Source organism: Agelaius phoeniceus, chromosome 1 (genome assembly GCF_051311805.1).
Source record: "Agelaius phoeniceus isolate bAgePho1 chromosome 1, bAgePho1.hap1, whole genome shotgun sequence".
In the NCBI taxonomy this organism is placed as follows: domain Eukaryota; kingdom Metazoa; phylum Chordata; class Aves; order Passeriformes; family Icteridae; genus Agelaius; species Agelaius phoeniceus.
This window is the reverse complement of record NC_135265.1, coordinates 155,879,255-155,891,512: the sequence shown is the minus strand read 5'-3', so window position 1 is coordinate 155,891,512 and position 12,258 is coordinate 155,879,255. Positions and strand designations below refer to the sequence as shown.

At 55.0% G+C, this 12,258-nt stretch overlaps 2 protein-coding genes across 4 annotated transcripts; one reads left to right on the top strand and one right to left on the bottom strand.

Moving 5' to 3' along the window:
• The first annotated feature begins 488 nt into the window (after nt 1–488).
• Nucleotides 489–3,775, top strand: LOC129130293 (GPI-linked NAD(P)(+)--arginine ADP-ribosyltransferase 1-like). 3 transcript variants are annotated; one of them, XM_054648675.2, is made up of 3 exons: nt 489–982; nt 1,612–2,407; nt 3,238–3,775. In XM_054648675.2, the coding sequence occupies exons 2-3, from the start codon at nt 1,645–1,647 to the stop codon at nt 3,321–3,323; spliced, it is 849 nt and encodes a 282-aa protein (XP_054504650.2). In that variant the 5' UTR covers nt 489–982; nt 1,612–1,644; the 3' UTR covers nt 3,324–3,775. The 3 variants fall into 3 exon arrangements, with proteins under 3 accessions (XP_054504650.2, XP_054504657.2, XP_054504640.2); XM_054648682.2 differs by having other exon boundaries at nt 490–905; XM_054648665.2 differs by lacking the exon at nt 489–982 and having other exon boundaries at nt 1,474–2,407.
• Nucleotides 3,776–7,113: 3,338 nt separating this feature from the next.
• On the bottom strand, nt 7,114–10,581 carry LOC143693604 (NAD(P)(+)--arginine ADP-ribosyltransferase 2-like). Its single transcript, XM_077175863.1, has 3 exons — nt 10,393–10,581; nt 10,184–10,360; nt 7,114–7,566 (listed from the first exon to the last, which is right to left on the bottom strand). Exons 1-3 carry the CDS (start codon nt 10,579–10,581, stop codon nt 7,114–7,116), a joined length of 819 nt encoding a protein of 272 aa, XP_077031978.1.
• Nucleotides 10,582–12,258: the final 1,677 nt, after the last annotated feature.

Genomic DNA, 12,258 nt, shown 5'->3' with positions numbered 1-12,258 from the left:
GCCCCAAGGCGTGGCCGTTCTACAACCCAGGGCACACCAGCCTGGGGACTGACAAATCCCTGTGGGAAATAGACTTGCAGCAGCACGAGAGGTTCCTCTGTATTCAAAACCGTCACCTCCAGGCATCACTGAAAGAGGAAACACTCCTGGGGATTACTGGCAAATGGATTTTCTGAGCTACCACGCCAACATGGGCTCAGGTATCTCCTGGTGTTGGTGGATCCCTTCTTGGAGGTCCAGAGCTTCTCCTGCCAAACCAGCAAGGCCAGGGAAGTCACCCAGGCACTCCCCCAAGAGATCATCCCCAGCTCAAGGTGCCTGCAGGGATGGCATCTGATAGGGGACCCCAAGTGGTATCTGAGGTGTGGCAGCAACTCAGTGAGCAGTGGGGAGTGGGGCTGGGGGAAACTGGGGCAGCGTGGGACTGTGGGATTGGGGTCCTGGAGGGTGAACAATAAGAGAGAGAATAGAAAGTTTGAGTTGTCCTGAAGGTGCTGGATAGGGCTTAAAGATGAACAAGCAAAAAACAATAAAAGGATGTAAAAGTGTTTGCAGCAGGGCAAAGGTTGCTGTAACCTGTGGAGAAAGAGAGAAAGGGCACTCCAGTAATGATTTTTTGCCAAATTCTGTAACACAGAAGGAGCAGTGTCTGCCGAAAGTTAAAGTTCTAGCTGAGGTGACACTGGGGCACTCAGTGAAAACCACACTGAGAAAAGTCATTTTTAGGACTCTCCAGGACCATAAAAGGATTTCAAGAAAGAGGTGGAGCCATGCAAATTATTGCTAGGAAATGTACAGTTTCTGTACTAGGTGAGGGACACATTATAACGAATATTTGCAATTGTGGTGGATAAAGACCCTGTGGCAAAGTCCCCTGTGACCTGCAGGACCAGGACAGATCCACTGTGAGTCTGAGCTGATAAAGAATTCAGTCTTTCTGCTACCTCCAGTTCCATCAGGGAGTTCACTCCGGCTGATTTTGGTATTGGGGCTGGGGGGACTCCAGGGGGACTCTTGGGGGGACACGGGACTGAGGGATTGGGATTGCGGTGCTGGGGGGACACTGGGGGAGTCACAGGTCTGGGATTGGGGTAATGAGGGGCTCTGGGGGAAATGAGGGGGGACACGGGATGGTGAGAGTGGGACTGGGGTGATGGGGAGGCTGGGAGACACTGTGGGGGCAGAGGGTGATGCCTGGATTTGGGTTGATGTCCTGGGGTGACACCAAAGGAACTGGGGAATGGGAGTAGGAGTGGGGTCCCGGGATGAGTCGAGGGGGACACCGGGGGCCTCAGGGAGTGACCCCAGGATTTTGGGTCGGGATCCTGCTGGGGCTGAGGGGACTTGTAGTCATGGGAGTAGGATTGGGCTTCTGGGGGGCCAGGGGGACACGGTAGTGTGGGATTGGGGTTCCTGGGGCTGGGGGACATTGGGGAGGGATAAGTAACCCCAGGATTTGGGATGAGGGAGGCCAGACATGCCCAGGGCTCTGCTGGCCAGGAGTGCCTCCCTTCGCCCTGGGCTGACCCCACTCCCCTCCCCAGTCCCTCACTGATGAACCCTCCCCGTGTCTCCCCTGTGTCTCCCCTGTGTCCCCTCTGTGTCCTCCAGTGTCCACACTGGTCCCTGTGGCCTCTCCCCTCCATGGCCCCCCTGGCTCAGACCCTGGCACTGCTGGCAATGGCCGTGGCCACCACGGGCATCAAGGTGGTGCCCCTGGACATGGCCCAGGACTCCTTCGATGACCAGTACCAGGGCTGTGGTCCTGCCATGACTGAGGCGTTGCCAGCCCTCAACCGCTCCGAGTTTGAGCAGAACCCTCTCTTTGCCAAGGCCTGGACTAAGGCCAGAGCCACATGGCAGAGTCGGGGGTCCCCTGTGTCCCCTCTGTCATCCCCAGCCCAGGCCATCGCCCTCATGGCCTACACAGTGAATGAACTGTACAAAGAGTTCAACCGAGCCGTGCGCACGGCCGGGCGCTCCAGGCAGGAATACCGGGACAACTTCCACTTCAAAACTCTGCATTTCCTGCTGACCCAGGCCCTGGCGACACTGAGGGTCACTCGGGGTCCAAAGTGTCAGAACGTGTACCGGGGGTTGTGTGGGGTCAGGTTCCAGGCAGGGTACGGTGACGTCGTGCGGTTCAGTCGATTCATGTCAGCGTCACAGAATGAAACAGCCTCCCAGCAATTTGGGAGAGACACGATGTTCCAGGTGTACACATGCCACGGTGCAGAAATCTGGGAATTCTCCAACTATACTAGTGAGAAGGAGGTGCTGATCCCACCCTTTGAGACCTTCGAGGTCATCAAAGTCAGCCAGGAAGGAGAAAGCACGTGGATCCAGCTCAGCTCCAATGGGACCTTCAGCAAATACAACTGCGAGTGGCTGCAAGGTGACACCACAGGTGAGAGCCTGGGGCGATGGGGACACCCACTGGGGATGGGGCAGGGACATGGGCACCCACTGTGGCTGCGGGGACAAGGACACCCCATGCTGGGCAGAAGGAGAGGGAAAGCCAGTGCTGGGGACACTCTCTGGATGTGGTGAGAAACCAAGTGCTGGGGGCACCCACTGTGGCCATGGGGACACCAGGATAAGGCACAGGGGACAATGACACTCACTGGGCATGGGGGGACAGCGACACCCAGTGCTAGGGAGGGCCACTGTGGACAGGGCACACCCATGACAGGGCTCAGGGGGTGGGGACACTGACTGAGAGTTTGGGGACAGGGACAGCCCATGCTGGGGATGCCAATCTCAGGACACCCATTGTGGGCACGGGGACAGGAATGGCCATGACAGGGCACCGGGATGGGGACCCCCCCATCTGGGAGGAGACAGGGTCAGGGAGAGCCCAGCCAGGGGACCACAGGGACGGGGATGTCCCCATTCTGATCCTGTCCCTCCCCACCAAAGGCAGTGCTGTGGGGCTGGGCCCTGTGTGCTGGACGTGGGTGGGCTGGGAGCCCTCATGGCCCTTCCTGAACCCCTGTCCCCAGCTGTCACCCGCCATGGCACCTCCTGACTCCCCCTGATCCCTGTCACCCCCACGACCACCATGACCCCTCTGCCCTCCCTGGGCCTTGTGCCCCCCTGTACCCCCCCCGTAACACCCTGTCACCTGACACCTCATGGCCCCCATCTCTCCTGTCACCCCTAACCCCCCATTATGGTTGCCCCCAACCCCCTCACTCCCCCCATGATCCCCCTGACGTCCGTCTCTTTGTCTGCCAGGTGGCAGCGCCCCCAGGGCTCCCTTCCATGTCGGAGGACTCCTCCTGGCCACCGCAGCCCTGGCAGTGGCCATTGGGATCCTCTGAGCCACGAGGCCACTGTGGTCTCCAAGGTCACTGTGGTCACTGTGGCAAGCATGGCCGCCATGGCAACCAAGGTCACTGTCATCCCTGTGGCCACCACAATCACCAAGACCACCATGGCCTCTGGAGAAACGAGGCCACCAAGGCTACCAAGGCCACCACAGCCACTCTGGCCACCTTGGCAGCTATTGCCACCATAAGGTCACTGTGGCCACCATTGTCATTGAAGCACTGTGGCCACCACAGCCACTCTGGCCTCATGGTCACAAAAATCAACGAGGCTTCTGTGACCACCATGATCACCAAGAGACCCGGAGTCACCACAAAGTTACAACAGCCACTGTAGCCACTGTGGCCACCAGTATCATTGTGCAAAGAAATTCTATAAAATAATTCTATCAAAACAATTCCATTAAATAAATCTGACAAAGCCAGAACAAAGTGACAATTCCTAAGCAGGGCTCAATGTCAGTCCTCACACCAACACTCCTGGGAACGTCTCTTTCTCTCTGCCTCAAGGAGGATCCCTCAGGAGCACTCCCTCCCAAGGGAGGAACCTCACACACATTTCATTTCAAGCAGGAACAGGGGAGAGGAATCTCTGTCTGAGAGGGGACTGGACATTCCCAGGGTCAGTTGCTCGATGGCCAGGCCCATTTCTGGTCTTTCATCCTCACTTGTCAGTTTGGGGTTCATGATTTGGGCTGGTTTTAGCCCAATTCAGCAAAAAAATCAGCAGCAGACCCCTCTCAGCTCAGCCCTGATGGCCACAAATGGGGCATTGTCCCTGGGGCGCATTCCAGGCAGAGCATCCTGACACATCCTGCACTTCAGGGGGACCTTAAAGGCTGGAAATTGGGAGGTTCAAGAGGAGAAGGGCAGGTCCTGCCCCCTGGGAAGGGACAGTCGCCAGTGGTAGTCCAGGCCCAGAGGGTCCTGCTGGAGCAGCTGTGGGGAAGGACCTGGGGGTGCTAGCTGGTGACCCGTGAAGCTGGCCATGTGGCCTGCGGCCTGGAGGGATCCAGGGTGTATCATGAAGAGCAGGACCCAGAGTATTTCCTCCTGTTTCCAAGGAGGTAGGGCAGTGTTTGTACCCCTCTGCCCTTCCCATTGAGGCACATCAGGAGTGCTGTGTCCTGATCTGGCAGTGCTGTGACCAGATCTGCCCAGTGCTGTGTCCTGTCCTGGGCTGCTCTGGACCCAATCCAGGTCTCAGGGATGACGCTGCCTGATCTGGGAGGTTGGGCCAGGTGCCCACTCTGGGTCCTTCCAGCCTGACCCATGCTGGGATTTGGGGATTCTGGCAGTTGCGGTTCAGGAATTGTCCACAGGAGGGCAGCAGTGAGCTCAGGAAATCAGCAGCACTGCACATGTGCCGCTCCCAGCTGCAGTTCCGGGTGCCAACAGCAGGCAGCAGCACGAGCTGCTGGCGCTGCCGAGTGCCCGCCCCGCCCCATCCCGGCCCGGGGGCTCTGCAATGGTTTGGGCTGGAGTGACCTTAAAGCCCGTCCGGTGCCAGCCCTGCCATGGGCAGGGACATCTTCCCCTGGGCCAGGCTGTTCATGGCACCACCCATCCTGGCCTTGAACTGTTCCAGGAGTGGGGCAGCCACGGCTTTGTTATAGATGGGTAATATGATGATTGGCTCTTTGTGTTTATGTTAAGAGAAGTTTTATTGATGTGTGGTTATGTGATTTTAGTTTGTTGTTTGGACATCCCCATTGCCCCCTCTCCTCCCCCCATATTGTTGCTACAGGACAGCTGTGGTTGTCAGGATTGTCAGGGACATGTACCCGTGCCCCTTGCACGGGGCGGTTGGGAATGGGGAATGCCTGTTGCTGCGGAGGAGTGGCATGGGATCTCACCTCCAATCACACTGCAGGAAGGTCTCCACCAATGGACAGCAAGGAAGAGTCAACTGGTAGACTGTGGGAGGGGCCAGGGATTTAGAAGGAAAATGTTTGAATATGTATGACTTATAAATATGACTTATAAATATGTATTTGGCTGATGCAACACCAGGGGTATAAAGGTCAGAGCCGCCATTGATGAGACTCTGGCTTCAGCTGAGCATATAGCTCAGGATACAATGGAACATTTCCTCTATCTACCTTTTGGTCAGAAAAATTTACCTTGCCAGAGGTTTACTTGCAGAAAGGAGACAGAAGTGCCCTGTAATTTTATTCATGATCAAAGGAAGAGGCCGTGGGGAATTTCCCCACGGGGTGTCACAAGTTGCTGGACGATGCAGCCTCCTTTTTACCCCAATTTCCCACCCATATCTCCCACTCCCTTCCCCCATTGGCAGAGGTATTTGGAAGGTGCAGACTTCCCAATCCAGCCACTGCACATCCCCCTTGCTACACACCCCGCCCTTCTGCCACACATACACATGACCATAAAAATGAGCTTTAACTTTACCCTGGGCAGGGTAATTAATATTCATAAGCCTGTTAAGTCTTTGTTCTTCTTCTTGAAATTCAGGAATTTGGTAGGACCTTGCTGAGCAGCAGTCCATGTCAATGAGGAACATTTTCTGAAACTGATAGTTTCTCCAGTCACTTCCTTCTCTACAAGTCCCAGGCCCTATCTACCACCAGATTCACACAATCTATTTGTAAAGAAACATTCCTCTTATTCCTTTCTAGGTTAAATTAATTGGGGTGCGGAAATAGAGTTTGGTTTGGTTAAAGTGCTGAATATGTGGGAATTCTCAGGATTTGGGTGCATGAATCAATGAATTTTCAAACAAGTAATGGGAAGTTAATGAAATGTTAGGGGGTGAGGAGTAGGTAGAATTTTCTTTTTCTCTCCTCTTCCACTTTTTATCCTTTTTTCTGCTCAGGGAAAATGGCAGTGGTGGCCTTGGTAGCCTTGGTTGCCTCTTTTCTCTGGGGGTCACGGTGGCTTTGGTGATCGTGGAGACCACGGTGACCTTCATTGCCTTGTGGCTCAGACAATCCAGCCAGGGCTGTAGTGGCCAGGAGAAGCCCTCTGAGGTGGGAGGGGGCCCTGGGGATGCTCCCACCTGGGAGGAAAAAGAGGAGAATGAGTGATCAATGGGGTTGAAGAGGGTGAGGCGGGTCAGAGAGGGGTCAGGGATTACAGGGGCACAGGGGGGGTGTGAGGGGAGTTCAGGTGGGGTGGAATACCGTGGTGGTGGGGATCAGGGTGCTCAGGAAAGCCATGGGAGCTGTCAGGGGTTCAGAGGGGGCCATCACATGGGGTGAGTAAAGATGGGGGCCACGGGCAGTGGGAGCATTGGGGGTGAGCAGTGGCTGGTATGCAGGAGGGAGATTGATGGTCAAGGGGCCATGGGGGCTTTAGGGATGATGGGGTGTCAGGGGGGCAGTGGGGTAATATAGGGAGCAATAAAGGGTTTCAGGAGGCTCAGATTGAGCTTTAGGGCTGACAGGTGTCAGGAGGAGATAGGGGGAGCCATGTGGGGTGTCAAGGGGGTGGGAGAGGTTCAGGGGGGGTCAGGATGATCCCAGCCCACTCATGACCAGCTCACAGGGCCGGTCCCTACAGAGCTGGTCTGCAGAGGGGAGGGACAGAGACAGCAGAGGAGGGTTCCTATCTCTGTCCATTTCAGCGTCCCTGTCCCTGGCATCCTCTGGGCAGGGGTGTGTCTGTCCCCTCCCAGATGTGGGGGTCCCCATTCCTGTGCCATGTCATGGGTGTCCCTGTCCCCCATCACCCGTGGGTGTCATTGTCCCCTGTGCCTTAGCATGGGTGTCCCCATCCCCGCAGTGGGTGTCCCTGTCCTCCAGGTTTTCCCCATGATGTCACGTCACAGCCACTCGCAGCTGTATCTGCTGAAGGTCCCACTGGAGCGGAGCTGGATCACTGCCCTCTCTCCTTCCTGGGTGACACTGGTGACCTCAAAGGTCTCCAAGGGTGGGATCAGCACCTCCTCCTCAGTAGGACTGGAGGAAAATTCTTGGATATCCACACCGTAACACGTCTGCACCTGGAACATCGCGTCTGTCCCAAATTGCTGAGCGATTTGTTTATGCAGTGATGTCGATGTGAATCGACCAAACCGGATGGTGTCACCACACCGCGCCTCAAACCGGACACCAGGCACCCCCAGAGACACATGGTGACACTGTGGTCCCCGAGTGTCCCTCAGTGTCACCAGGGCCTGGGTCCGCAGGAAATGCAGTGTTTTGAAGGGGAAGTTTGCAGTCTCATCCTGCGGCCACTGGAGCTGACGGGTGCCGGCCAGCCGCTCCTGGAGTGACTGCTGGAGAGCACAAATCCCGCCACTCCCAGGTTCTCTGCCAGAACCCCGAGTAGTGGCTCCATCTGCGGTGTGGGGATGCAGGCGAGAGCAGGGCTGCGAAGCACTGAGGCAAAGGAAGGAAGGAGTGGACACACGTGTGGATGCCAAGGCGCTTTTTAGACTCAGGCGAGGCCAAAAACGGTGTCAGGGAAAAACCGTTGGGGAGGCACTTATAAAGGGGAAGGGCGTGACACGAGGAGACACGAGGGAACCAATGAACGAAGCCCAGGGGAGGAGCGAGGGACACAAGTGAACCAATAGGAATGGCCCAGGGGAGGGAAGAGGCTCAGGGGACAAATCATATGTTAGGTAAGGGAAGATTGACATAGAAATTTCTCAAAATGAAAAGGGGGTTGGTTACAATGATAGGTAACTGGCGGGAGAAACAAACCATAATGAGGGAGAACATGGGGGGAACTGAGGGTCAAACCAAAATCTTAACTTATAAAACATAACCAACTTCACAATAAAACCCGTACAGGACACACAATGTTACATCTCCCCCTTTTTTGTTTTAAAAAGGAGAGGGGGACACTGTAAAAAGGCACAGAGTCCAGTTCCTGGAGATGGTGCTGTAAAATGTGTGAAGTCCAGTCCTTTGTACTCCGGTGCTCTCTGCCTTTTGGCTCTCCCACTCTCTATCGTTCTTTGTGACACCGGCAGCAAAGGCGATCTTGCATGCTGAGGAAGGCTTTGTGGTGGAGGCAGTGATGACTTGCTTCAAGACACCGAAGCACAAGGACGGCAGGAAATGAATGGCAGCAAAGTAACTTCTGCTCTTCATGCAGGACAGCATCCACAATTGCGAGGAGCATTGTGGGCGCCTGAAATGAAATGAGAGCAGAACCCATGATGAATACTAAAACAAACATAACAACGGAATTTCTCTCAGGGAGAGGCAAGGGAATAAAAGAGGTAATATCAGGAGTCTCTTCCCCTCCTGCGAGGTTTTCTATTCTGTGCAAACGTACGGTCATTGGGGTCCTCCTGGCCGTGGGGGGTTACAGCTTGAGGCGCGCTAACAGGCTCTGTTGGTGTATAGGGCTTGATTGGTTTCTCAGGGACCCATCTGACACCTGAGGGCGTGGACACGCAGGCATATCCATGACCCCAAGTGATAAGCTGGAATGGACCCTGGATTTCTGCAGAGTCTGGGTCCCTAATAAGGACAGGTGGCCTTTCTTTGAACCCAATGTGTTGTTGTAGGCCGAATCGGTTACTAGATTAAAAGGCTGTGGAAACTTCTCAAAGGCCCTGATGACTGCATCTAACTCAGCAACTTGCAGAGAACCCTCCACAATCTGCACATCGGCTTCCCACTGCTGAGTCTGAGGGTCCTTCCAAGTAAGCACTGACTTGTGGGATCCTCCAGATGCATCTGTAAAAACTGTCCGGGCTTTGAGTGGGCGGCAACTTTGAACCTCTTTTGGAATTAAATTAAATTCAACATTAAACAATTTGTGGCCTGGATGGTCGATTGAAATTTGGCCAGTGTAGCTGTCTAGGGCGAACTGCAAATTCTCATTAGGCCGGTATAAATTTTCCACAGTGTCCAGAGATATCGTTCCCATGCATGTTTGGATAGGGAGGTGAATGCTGGCAAAATCGCACCCTGCCAAAACACACAGGCGAGCCCTAGCCCTCGTGATCAGCTGGGCCATCAGCTCTTGTGGCTTGGTGATGCTGTTGGACAGCTGGTGACCAAGGAACACCCACTCTATGATTAAGAGGGGGTCCTTTTGGTCGGTGTCCCATTGAAAAATCAACCCATAAAGATGCGGTGGCCTACCCAGGATTATGAAGCTGAAGGGCAGATCCTCACGACACCGGTGGGCGTGTTGACTTGCAATGGTGGATTGGACCTTCTCGAGTGCTGCCCTGGCCTCCGGAGTCAGGGCCCTCGGGGAATCCAGGGTCTCCCCGCCTTTTAACAAGTTGAATAGAGGGGATAAATCTCTTGTGGTGAGCCCTAACCAGGGCCGATCCAGTTTAGGGATCCACAGAGCTGGTGCAGGTCTCTTAGGGTTTTAGGGTTAGTGTGAATTAAGATTTTTTGGGGTGTAATGGAACGGTGGGTGATCTCAAGGCCCAGATACTTCCAAGGTGGCAGGCGTTGGACTTTCTCTGTTTGCAGCTCAAATCCTGCCACTGACAAGGCTGTAATCGTGTCCTCTAAGGGGCGTGCAAGCGTGTCATCATAAGGGGCACAAATTAAGGATCTCATCCATGTAATGATATATTATGCATTTTTTCTCCCTTGCGCGCACAGGGGACAGAACCCTAGCAACACACCACTGTCAGATAGTGGGGCTGTTCTTCATTCCCTGAGGAAGAACGCACCAGTGGTAGCGCTTCATGGGAGCTCCTCTGTTGATGGGGGGCACAGAGACAGCAAACCATGGTGCATCATCTGGGTGAAGGGGAATGTGAAAGAAAGAGTCTTTGATGTCAATAACTGCCAATTTCCAATTTTGTGGGAGCACAGATGGGGAAGGCATCCCTGGCTGGATGCAACCCATGTCTCCAATGACATTATTGATTTTCCTCAGATCGTGGAGAAGACGCCACCTGTCACCTCCACGCTTCCTGATGACAAAAACAGGAGAGCTCCAGGGGCTGTTGGTAGCATTCTGTAGCGCACAATGCTACAGAAGTTGTCCCGGTATTGCTGGTGGGAGTGCCCGGCCACATGCACGGTGGCATTGAACTCCTTGTACACGTCCTTCATTGTGTAGGTCATGAGGGCAATGGCCTGGGCTGGGGACAGAGGAGTCACAGGTGGACCCGCCTCCACCATTCAGCCGCAGCCAGCATCCAGGTCTGGGCAAACAGAGGATTCTGCTGGAACTCAAAGTGGTTGAGGGCTGGCAACAACTCTGTCATGGCGTGTCGGCAGCCTGGATGCTGGTCATCAAAGGAGTTCCCAGCCATGTCCAGGGGGACAACTGTGAAGCCTGTGTTTGCCACAGTCATTGCCAGCAGTGCCAGGGTCCTAACCAGGGAGTCCAGAGAAGGCAGCGGCCACCAGGACTAGTGTGAAACACCGGGGGACACTGGGAAATTGAGGGGAAACTGTGAGGCATGGGGAACACTGAGGAAGACGGCAGGACACTGATGTGACACTGAGAGGATGCTGAGGGGACATGGGGGGACAATGGGACACAGAGAAGATCCATCCATCAGGGGCTGGGGAAGGAGGGTGGTGTCAGCCCCAGGAGAGGGAGGGCAGCCTTGGCCAAGAGAGCTCTGTACACATCCTGGGAGCCTGATCTCAAATCCTGGGGTCACTCCTGGGTGACCCAGTGTCCTCCAGTCTCCCAGGGGCCCAAATCCCACACCCGCATTCTTGCTGTAATGTCCCCAGTGTCCCTTCAGACCCTCCAGGACCCCAACCCAAATCTGGGGTCACCCCCTGACCTTCCCAGTGTCACTCTTGCCCCCCCTCCTTGCCCCAGTCCTGCTCCCAGTCTGGTGTCCCCTTTGGACTTGTTGCAAATGATACACCCCAGGACCCCAACCCAAATGCAGGGATCACCCCCTGCCCCCTGCAGTGTCCCCCAGCACTGCCAAGGAGATGAGTGGGTAAAGAGGGAAAATCCCTGATTTGAAAGAAAAAAGAGTTTCCTGAGTGAAACATGAGGGTTTGTCATCAAAAAATAGGTGGTGCAGCCTCTGTCCCCTTTCTCCATTTTATTTTTCTTCCTTTCTCATTCTGTTTGTTTTTCTTTCTTTCCTCCCAGTGCTTCTTCTGTTGCATTGCCTCAAATCAGGAACTTTGGAACAAGCCCCAAACCGATCATTCATCATTTTTAAATTGCACCGAGCAGCCCCTGCCAGCTCCCTCAGCCCTTCCTGCTGCTCCAGACCCTTCCCCAGCTCCCTCCCTTCCCTGGTCATGCTCCAGCCCCTCCAGGTCCTTTCTCAGGGTCTGCAGTGAATGAGGGAAAAGGCAGGAACATTTCTCCAGCACTCTTTGTAGATAGAAGTTTGAAAAATAAAGCTTTGATTTCCCTCTAACAAAAACTCCAGGAACTGCTTTATTTTAGGAAATGAGGCGCTCTGCAGGAGAGGCGTTAAAGGAGCTGGACATGACCCCTGGACATGTCCTGGAATCTGATCCCAAATCCAGGGGTCACTCCTGGATGCCCAGTGTCCCCCAGACCCCCCGACTCCCAATCCCAGTCCCACAGTCCTATATCCCCCCTCAAGGTGTCTTGTCAGCCACCCTCAGGACCCTGACTCAAATCCTGGGGTCATTTCCTGACCCCCCCCAGTAACCCGTGTGACCCCCAGACTCTCAATCCCACTCCCACAGTTCTGTGTCCCCCCTCCCGGTGTTTCCCAATGTTTCCATTTCCCCAATCCCTCTCCCAATCCCTTGTACCCCTCCCAGTGGCCCCATGTCCCCCAGGACCCTGGCCCAAGGTTTGGGGTCCCCAATGGGTCCCACTGTCCCTGTCCCCTTCCCCCCTTACCCCAATCCCACTCTCAGTCCCATGACCTCCCCAGTGACCCCTGGACCCCGATCCAGTCCCATGGGCCCCCCAAGTGTCCCCCATCACCCCACTGCCACTCCCATGGTCCTGTGTCTCCCACTGCTGGCCCCCAGACCACCCCAGCACCCCAGTTCCTGTTCTGTGACACCCCCAG

Bases quoted from the DNA above. Each gene is read 5' to 3' on its own strand.
- LOC129130293 (XM_054648665.2), top strand. From the start codon at position 1,555: ATGAACCCTCCCCGTGTCTCCCCTGTGTCTCCCCTGTGTCCCCTCTGT. The intron at 2,408-3,237 runs GTGAGAGCCTGG...TTTGTCTGCCAG, and splicing joins GCTGCAAGGTGACACCACAG to GTGGCAGCGCCCCCAGGGCT.
- LOC143693604 (XM_077175863.1), bottom strand. From the start codon at position 10,581: ATGACTGTGGCAAACACAGGCTTCACAGTTGTCCCCCTGGACATGGCT. The intron at 10,361-10,392 runs GTCCACCTGTGA...TCCCCAGCCCAG, and splicing joins CGGCTGAATGGTGGAGGCGG to GCCATTGCCCTCATGACCTA. The intron at 7,567-10,183 runs GTGACAGGTGGC...GCTCTCCAGCAG, and splicing joins TGTCATCAGGAAGCGTGGAG to TCACTCCAGGAGCGGCTGGC.